Below are 10,351 nucleotides of genomic sequence, written 5' to 3'. Positions count from 1 at the left end.
ACGGAAGGCCTGGTTTGCGTTTCCCATTTAGAGTGAAGCGCAAAGTCCTGCTCTCTCTGCCTCACTCCGGAGTTTGCAGCGCTCTTTTGAGGCACGTGTTCCCCACGGGAAAGACTGCACAGTGTTCCTAATCAGGGCACTAGCCAGGCATGATCCAAATAAACCAATGAATTCTACGTATTTATACTTCTGCTATGTAATGTGAAATTTTAGCTGCTTAGGAACCATTTTGGCATATACCGTATTTTTTGCACCATAACACTCACTTTTTTCCTCCTAGAAAGTAAGGGGAAATCTCTGTGCGTGTTATGGAGCGAATGCCTGCGTGTGGCGGGTGGGATCTGCTGCAGTCGTGAGCAGAGGATCCATGGTTCCCCTTCCTTCCCTCCGTGGTTACAAAGCATGGATCCACATGGATCCTCAGGATTTTTGCATTGGGCTACTCCAAACTCACTGTCAGATCACATGTCTGTGGCCACAGCATGAACCACAAAAATCATATATCCACTATTTCATGTAGAATATTTTTTTCTTGTTTTCCTCCTCTAAAAACTATGTGCGTGTTATGGTCTGGTGCGTGTTATAGAGCGAAAAATACGGTAAGTGGCATATACGTTAATTTTAAAACATTAATAAAATTATTGGTATTTTACTCTTCCCCATCCGAACACAGCATGTGCTCTGGATCACGTTGACATGTTTATTCTCTTCGCGCCAACTCTCAACATTCCAACAAGGCAGATCTTGCAGATGAAGGGAGCTTTCCCATATGCCCCACAAGGGCCCAAGAGCCATCCCCATGCCCTAAGGCAGTCTTCTTCTACTGGACTCCAATTCCCATCATCCTCAGCCAACTTAGCCGATTGTCAGGGATGACACAGTCCAACAACATCTGGTGACCCAAGTGTCTAATGCAGGCATAGGCAAACTTGGCCCTCCAGATGTTTTTGGCCTACAACTCCCATGATCCCTAGTTAACAGGACCAGTGGTCAGGGATGGTGGGAATTGCAGTCCCAAAACATCTGGAGGGCCGAGTTTGCCTATGCCTGGTCTAATGCATGGAGGCAGGGACCCTTTCTTTCGTGACATGCCGACTGCACGGTTACTGCTAAATGCAACGAGGTGGGTATTACAAGATGCAAGAGTGAGACTTACACGCAAGCTGGTTTTTCCTCTTGCACCAAGAACCTGCAAGTACCATGGAAGCAAAACTCACTATGAGCATCCGGACAGCTGTTAAAATGAGATCTCACAGCAGCAGCCACTGGCGGACCTAAGAAAGGATGGACGAGAGAGAGAAGACTGGTTAATCTTTGGTACCACTGCCAATACAACTCACACTACATACAAAGAAACATACTTCAATCAGCCTCTTTGTTTGTTTTGCAGATACTAGAGAGAGAGAGAGAGCAAGAGAGAGAGAATGTAATTTGTGAGGTTTCCATTATTCCAATTTTACCATAAGGATGAACTAATTTGTCAATATTGGTATCTCTCAAATTTAGTTTACCCCATTTCCCCCATCAGTTTGTATTGTTTTAAAAAAGATTTTCATGAGAATTCATCAGCAATGCTGTGCACCTTTATATACATTTCTACATGAAGGTGTACATGATATGAACATTTCGGCAAGCAATTTTGCTTAATATTGGGCTTTTCGTAAAAATAAAAATAAATTCACAAACATATGCATTTTTAGGCATGCTTGCCCTTAGTACAAGCATTTATCTACACATTCCTTGGTTAGAGAGGTGCACTGCAAAATATGAAGTGGAGCAAAATTGGAAGGGTAACTTCATTTCAGTTTGTGAATTGTTTCAGAAAGAAATTATTAGGTAGCCAAGCATTAAAATATAACCTACACCAAATTGCCTCCCCCCCCCCAGGCCATCCTAAGGACATGAAAAGCCATCCGCTGGTGGCCATCACTGCCTCCTGCAGGCACTTCCATAGGATGGCGAACATGTTTGGGGTGCCCAGAAGAGGCTGCAGAGAGAAACAGAGGTCATGCTCAGTCTGTGCATGTTTTCACCCACGGGTTGTCCCTCACCTACCACCAAGGCTCGACTAGAACGCCATAGCTAGAGTGCATGAACCAAGCCAAGGTTTGGCATTACTGCAAGGCAAGCAGAAGGGACAAAGGACGCGGGTGGCGCTGTGGGTTAAACCACAGAGCCTAGGACTTGCCGATCAGAAGGTGGGCAATTCAAATCCCCGTGACGGGGTGAGCTCCCGTTGCTCAGTCCCTGCTCCTGCCAACCTAGCAGTTCAAAAGCACATCAAGTGCAAGTAGATAAATAGGTACCACTCCCGGTGGGAAGGTAAGCGGCGTTTCCGTGCGCTGCTCTGGTTTGCCAGAAGCGGCTTAGTCATGCTGGCCACAAGACCCGGAAGCTGTACGCCGGCTCCCTCGGCCAATAAAGCGAGATGAGCGCCGCAACCCCAGAGTCGGCCACGACTGGACCTAATGGTCAGGGGTCCCTTTACGTTTTACATAAATAATCATTTAAACATTTCCATTGTTTCTGGATTATATTTTTTTGTTTTTGTCTTATCAAATCAAATTAAGTGTAAGAGATTGGTTGTGTTTAGAATAGATTTATGAAAGATTTAGAAAACTTATCGATTAGAATATTTGTATGAGATTGTATGGGGAAAATATGGGATAACAGATACAATTTTGCTTAAAATGTATATAGGAAGTGCAGTGTAAGCGAAGGAAGTCAATCAATGAAATTTTATTATTGAAATACTTGTAGAATAAATTTGGAAGAAATTCTTCCAATTTGTCTTCTTCTTCTCCTTTTCTTCCTTTTTCCTTTTTTGTTCTTTTTATATATATGCGTGCTTATCTGAAATATATATGTATGTATGTATTTGCAGTATTTTGCTTGTGTTTTGTAATAATTATATTAAATTTTAAAAAAAATTAAAAAAAATTAAAAAAGAAGGAACAAAGGCAGCAGTAACAGCTGTTAATATAAGGATTCTTGTCACACATACTTTTGTGGGGTAGTGGGCTGAGAATGTGTGCCGCTAAGAACACATCCATTTACAGGAAGAAGGTAACTGACCATGACATCATTCAACCTTTTTAGAAGCCATGTGTCTTACAACTTAAATAGTCGTAATAATAAATGAAGATATATTTATGCATTTATGCAAGACATTCCTGGGCTGCCTTTCTTGACACTGTCCTCTCAAAGAGGCTCACGGAATATCACATGCCATAAAGCAATCTTCCTAAATTTGGCACCCTCCAGATGTTTTGGGTGACAGCTTGATGGGAGTTGTAGTCCAAGCATCGTGCTGGGGGCAGCTGCTACAAAAGGCCACCTTCCATACTAAGTACCACAACCACCAGATTGGCAAATTCCAGAACAACAACAACAACAACTTTATTATTTATACCCCACCCATCTGGCTGGGTTTCCCCAGCCATTTTGGGAGGTTTTCAGAATACTGGGTAACCCTCATGAGCAATGCACGCCAATGTATTATTTGCCATTACTTGCAAAAAACACCTGGAAAAAATCTTAGTGCAAGAATTTTAACATGTCTAACTGGATGTTAGCAGTAACCAAGGCTGCAATTTTTGCAACACTTTTGTAAACTACAGTGGTACCTCTGGTTGTGAATGGGCTCCATTTTGGAGGCCCATTCGCAACATGAAAAGAACGCAACCCGCAGGCACAGCGGTGCACGCACAAGTTACGATTCACCGCTTCTGCGCATGACGTCACTTTGTGCTTCTGAGCATGTGTGAGTGGTGAAACCCGGAAGTAACCCTTTCCGGTACTTCTGGGTCGCCACGGGACGTTACCTGAAAGAACGTAACATGAAGCAGATGTAACATGAGGTAAGACTGTACTCAGAGACTATTGTAATTGAGTGACATATCAACTGTAGAAGAGACAATGTGGTACAGTGGATTGAGTGTCGAGCTCTAGGATCTGGGAGACCAGGGTTCAAATCTCCACACTTGCCATGAAGCTCAGCGGGTGACCAGTCACTGCCTCGACTAACCTACTTCACAGGTTGCTGTTGTTGTGGGGATTGAATTAAAAGAGGAAGAAGAACCATGTATCCCACCTTGAGCTCCTTGGAGAAAATGTAACAAATAAGAAATAATGATTTAAATAAAAAGAGTTTCATGAGAATTAACTACAGTGGTGCCCTGCAAGACGAATGCCTCGCAAGACAGAAAACTCGCTAGACGAAAGAGTTTTCCGTTTTGGAGGTGCTTCGCAAAACGAATCTCCTATGGGCTTGCTTCGCAAGACAACAATGTCTTGCGAGATCCTGCGGGTTTTTTTCCCTTCCCCCCCCCTTTTTCTAAGCCGCTAAGCCACTTATCAGCTGATCCGATCAGCAGATAAGCCGCTAAAAGCCGCTAAAAGCCGCTAATAGCGCTAATCCTTCAATGGGCTTGCTTCGCAAGACGAAAAAACCGCTAGACGAAGAGAATCATAGAATGGATTCTTTTCGTCTTGCGAGGCACCACTGTACCTTTAAAAACAGGACAAAAGCCTTTAAAAGGTTATTGAGACAAAAAGTATCCCTCGTTTGTGATAAACTAGAGAGCCTAACAGATCCTTTGAAAGCCACAGTTTGACTGGTCATGTAAGTATTTTCTGAGAGTGCTTTAAGCTGGACATTGTTAGCACTGGTTAAAGATGCTGGCTGACAGCTGAAAAATCTCACCAGGGGAAGACAGAGGCTGCAAGGTACTTTTCTGGAGCAAGCAACTTCCTTCAGACTAGTCTGCCTGCGCTGTTGTGTGGGTGGCTTTACTTTGCTCAAGTAAACCATATGTTGCAGCAGGCAGACAAAAGCTGATGCCACAATAAATCTGGTAGTCTCGGTTGTTAGTGGAGTGCGAAGTGGTACCCTGGCTCCGTTTCCCAAAGGCTTCCAGGCCCCCTCCCACAATGGCAATGACACGGTGAAATCGACGCAGCCGGGCTGCAGTCTGCACACAGCCTTACAACATGATCCTGCGTGTGTTTACTCACCAGATCCAATGTGCCCCCGCCACCCAGACATCCACACTTCCCCTCAACTCATAGCAGAAGAGGTAAACAGAATAAGAAGGCAGGCCTTGTGTGAGAAGGTTTGAAGAACACAGCGATCTTTCAGATTTCGTACGCAGCAGTACGCAGAACCTAAGAGGTGTGCGTGTCTAGTACGGTTTGGAAGGCTTAATTTCATTACATTAAGCTACATATGTCTGAGCAGAAACGGGATCAGCACTCTGCCCCTCAGGACTGGACTGCCTCCTGTCGTCACTTGGCGCAAATGCTGCCACATAAAACCTGCCCCACATTTGTAAGAGCTCAAAATTTTAGTGTGGCAGCACCTACCCTCTGGAACTCCCTGCCTCTTGACATCAAGCAGGAGCCTTCGCTGCGCAAACATTTTTGTTTAGACAATCCTGTCCAGATGCTTAGAAAGTTGGTGCACGTTTTAATCCGTTTTTAGTCTATTGTTATTTTAACTTTTGGAAAAACCTACATTGTTATCAATTCTTCTTATTGATCATTTTATCTTTTTTGTAGACTGCTCTGAAGGTTGGTTGGCTTTTTTTACAATTAAGCAATGTATAAATTATGTGAAATAAAGCAAGAAATAAACGTGTCCGACTTCAACATCTGTCCTACCTCACCTCCATGAAGGCTTGGCCCTAACCCCCTAAGCCCACACTTCCAAATGGATAGAAATTTACTTCTAAAAATAATTTATATATCACTGTATCATTAAAAAATGTCAAAAGCCATTTACATATGTTTGTGTGATAAATAATGAAAAGCTTAAAATGTGAGATCATCAACTAACCAATCTGGAAAGATGTTCTCTTAATTGCCTGCACAATTTCCTAGCGGCACTGAAAAAGTTTTCAGCAGGTGTTTAAATCTTTTGCAGTTGTATTTGCCCACTCATAGCTTCCTATCCTTGCTTCTCTAACCACTGCCACCCCCACAACTCAAAATTTACACCACAGGTTCCTGAGGACACCAATTTCTCTCCCCTCCAAAAAATGTAACCAGCCCAACACCACAAACAGCAAGACCCTAAGGAGAACACAAAAACGTAAGAGCCCAGTGAATCAGCCCATCTAGTCCAGCATTCTTTTCTCACAGCGGCTGACCAGGAAGTTCACAAGCAGTTAAGGGGCATCCTGTAACATGGGTCTGTCAGCCAACTTTTCACTTTGCAAAAGGGATGGGGGAAACTGTGGTCCTCCGACATCTGGAAGTCCAACAACATCTGGTTGGCCATCAGTTCTCCAGCCCTGCCTTAGAAAATCTGCTTGCTGTGGGAATGTAAAAAAGCGAAAAACTTCTGGGAAATGATATATAATGAGATGAAAAAGATGTTGAACTATACATTCATTAAGAAACCAGAAGCATTTTTACTTGGCAGTGTAGGAGATGATATTAATAGACAGGATTGTAAGTTGTTTTTATATGCAATGATGGCAGCAAGAATATTATTGGCACAAAAATGGAAGCAAGAAGAATTACTGACGAAAGAAGAATGGCGGATGAAGTTGATGAACTATGCAGAATTAGATAAATTAACTGGAAGTGTTCGAAACCTGCGGAATCAGAGATTCTTAGAAGACTGAATATACGAACTATTTGAAAAGTAATTGTAATGAACAGATTACGCTAGTAGGACCGCAAGAAGTTTTGTAAGGATTATTATCTGAAATATTGCAAGAAAGACTATGAGAAGAATTATTAGTTAATGACAATTAAGAGTAATAGAGAAATTAAGAAATGCAGAATAAGTGATAAAGAACGAAAAATCATCAGAGGTGTTGACGGAAGTCTAAACCATTGTATAAGGTAAGAAATTATGTTATATGATTGTTGGAAATGATATGTTTAAAAAACCCAATAAAAATGTATAATAAAAAAGAAAAGAAAATCTGCTTGCTTTCCGAAGAGATGTAAAAAAATAAATAAATCTGTAAGCACAAGGAACAACCATAGACCAAACATACATACAAGTGTGTGTGTGTGTGTGTGTGTGTGTGTGTGTGAGAGAGAGAGAGAGAGAGAGAGAGAGAGAGAGAGAGAGAGAGAGAGAGAACTTCGCAAAATGGAGAAACTGGCAAAACTTTTGTGCCGGTTATTCCATATTTATTATTTATTAACCGTTATTATGAAGAATGTTTGGTATTAAAGAGATTACCAATAAGTATGGTTCAGGAAACGTTCAGGGAATCCTGATCCTCCCACATTGTTACTCAATTATTCAACACATCCTGGGCTGTTTTAAATTGTTGGCCAACAGTTGACATGGAAAACAACATCCTGCTCAGCAGATCGCCCCTTATATAAAAAGCCCACCCATTCTCCATTTCAAAGCCCCATCAAGTTCCTGTTGCAGAAAGTTAATGGCAAACCAGGCAGCAGAGCTAATTAAAACCACAACTTCGAAATGTTTCAAATGAGACCCTGGAAGAAATTAAACATCGTCGAAAACTTTTCCTACATTAAGTTAATACTTTCTTTGAGGAAAAAGGTAGGCTTGTTCCAGTTCTCAAAAAACAACTGGAAAATTGAAATGAAACACAGTCGTTCTTAATTGTAGTCAAAGCGCAATAAGAAAAATCATGTCACAGGTCAGGTCAAGAAACCGTGCTGGAAGGCCCCAAGTTGACGAAGAAAGCGAATCCCACTCGGAGGAAGAAGGTTGCCAACTTTGACACACACACACACACACACACACACACACACACACACACACAATGTTCATTCCATTAACTCTTTAGTGGCCACATCCCCTTAGAATCATAGAATCATAGAGTTGGAAGAGACCACAAGGGCCATCGAGTCCAACCCCCTGCCAAGCAGGAAACACCATCAGAGCACTCCTGACATATGGTTGTCAAGCCTCTGCTTAAAGACCTCCAAAGTAGGAGACTCCACCACACTCCTTGGCAGCAAATTCCACTGTCGAACAGCTCTTACTGTCAGGAAGTTCTTCCTAATGTTTAGGTGGAATCTTCTTTCTTGTGGTTTGGATCCATTGCTCCGTGTCCGCTTCTCTGGAGCAGCAGAAAACAACCTTTCTCTCTCTCTATGTGACATCCTTTCATATATTTGAACATGGCTATCATATCACCCCTTAACCTCCTCTTCTCCAGGCTAAACATGCCCAGCTCCCTTAGCCGTTCCTCATAAGGCATCGTTTCCAGGCCTTTGACCATTTTGGTTGCCCTCCTCTGGACACGTTCCAGTTTGTCAGTGTCCTTCTTGAACTGTGGTGCCCAGAACTGGACGCAGTACTCCAGGTGAGGTCTGACCAGAGCAGAATACAGTGGCACTATTACTTCCCTTGATTACTTCCCTTCACCACACCCAAACGTTGCATTTGGATCGAGGAGACCCAGTTTAACTTTCTGCACAGCCATGAAATTCACTGTGGGGTCTGCCTTGAACAAATCAGTCCCAGTCAACCACACAGGGTTGTTGTGAGAATCAATGGGGGAGAGGAGATGCGCAGCAAGTACTTCCATGAAGGATATAAATAAAAAATACCCCAAACCACCACCACCCGACATTTTAAAATTCCTTGTTTATTGTACTCTGATTTCAAATGGAACAAAACACAGCCGTAAACAGTGGGAGAAGATAAGCTCCCTCGGGCTATTTTTAAAGGAACATGAGCTTAAGGCAAGGGAAAAAGGGATGTATTGCTGTCTAAGTGTTCCTCCTCTTAACTGTAGTGCTTGCTTTGCACAGATCAGTGACATATTATCATCTCATTCTGTAAGGACCAGCAAGATAATCTATTGACTCCAATTCCAATATTCGTATATGTGCTGTTTATTTGTATATATTTTAAAATTTTACATCTGGATGTTTTATGATGGCCTATACAGTGGTACCTTGGTTCTCAAACTTAATCCGTTCCAGAACTCCGTTCCAAAACCAAAGTGCTCCCAAACCAAGATGCGCTTTCCCATAGAAAGTAATGCCAAATGGATTAATCCTTTCCAGGCTTTTAAAAACAACCCCTAAAACAGCAATTTAACATGAATTCTACTATCTAATGAGACCACTGATCCATAAAATGAAAGCAATAAACAATGTACTGCAGTCACACTATCAATCAATAGCTGAACTGGGTTCCACATATTCACAAAAACAAAGCAAAAAGCTGCAAAAACAAAAAAGCAAAATAAATAGGGGGAAAAAGACAAATCTCAGAGTAACACTCAAAACTGAAGTGCGGCACTCAAATCAGAAGCATAACACTCAAAATGGATTTGTGGCACTCAAAACGGAGCATATTCAGCTTCCGAAAAAAGTTCGCAAACCGGAGCACTTACTTCCGGGCTTGCAGTGTTTGGGTTCCAAGTTGTTTGAGTACGAAGGCATTTGACAATCAAGGTACCACTGCACTTGTAATGCCTAATAAAGGTTTGGCTAAGTACCGTAGGTAAGTAAGTAAGTAGGGACGCAGGTGGCACTGTGGTCTAAACCACTGAGCCTAGGGCTTGCCAATCAGAAGGTCGATGGTTCGAATCCCCGCGATGGGGTGAGCTCCCGTTGTTTGGCCCCAGCTCCTGCCCACATAGCAGTTCGAAAGCACGTCAAGTGCAAGTAAATAGGTACTGCTCCGATGGGAAGGTAAATGGCGTTTCCGTGCGCTGCTCTGGTACGCCAGAAGCGGCTTAGTCATGCTGGCCACATGACCCGGAAGCTGTCTGCAGACAAACGCCAGCTCCCTCAGCCTAGAGAGAGAGAGATGAGAGCGCAACTCCAGAGTCGTCTGCGACTGGACCTAATGGTCAGGGGTACCTTTACCTTTACCTAAGTATGTAAGTATGTCTATTGACTCACTAGCATAGATGGACATTTTTTTAAGTTCAAGCACTGGATCAGGGCTCACTGTGCAGCTGGAAAGCAATTAATGAGCCATAACGAGACAGCTGCGATTTACAAGCTGATGAAACAGCCCCTTTGATTGTCCCAGGCTTCCACATCAAAAAGGATTCAGTTGCTCCTTTGGTTCTCCTCCTACACCTCTAGTCTGATTAATTAATTTAGTTAGTTAGCTAGTATGCTGCCTTTCATCTAAAAATCACAGGGTAGTTCCCAACATAAAAATACAAAATGAAAACACAAAATACATAATGAATCAAAACCAGAGAATGTTAATAAGCCAAAGAAACATTTTTGCCTGCTGCCCAAAGATATGTAATGAAGGCACTAGGCGAGTCTCCTTGGGGAGATCATGCCACAAACGGGGAGCCACCACAGAAAAGGCCCATTCTGGTGTTGACACCCTCCGGACATCTCGTGGAAAAGGCATACAAAGAAGGTCCTTGGA

General features: G+C 42.7%; 1 protein-coding gene across 1 annotated transcript in view; it reads right to left on the bottom strand.

The window, feature by feature from the left end:
• TGFA (transforming growth factor alpha) overlaps positions 1–10,351 on the bottom strand; it is a 49,827-nt gene that overhangs the window by 13,322 nt on the left and 26,154 nt on the right. Inside the window, exon 3 of the mRNA XM_081203289.1 lies at positions 1,157–1,274. Within this exon, the coding sequence (XP_081059415.1) occupies positions 1,157–1,274 (118 nt within the window). The remainder of the gene's footprint in view (positions 1–1,156; positions 1,275–10,351) is intronic.

Source organism: Podarcis bocagei, assembly GCF_964188305.1.
Source record: "Podarcis bocagei genome assembly, chromosome: 7".
Classification (NCBI taxonomy): Eukaryota; Metazoa; Chordata; class Lepidosauria; order Squamata; family Lacertidae; genus Podarcis; species Podarcis bocagei.
The sequence above is the reverse complement of the archived record's forward strand: the minus strand, read 5'-3'. Positions and strand labels throughout refer to the sequence as shown.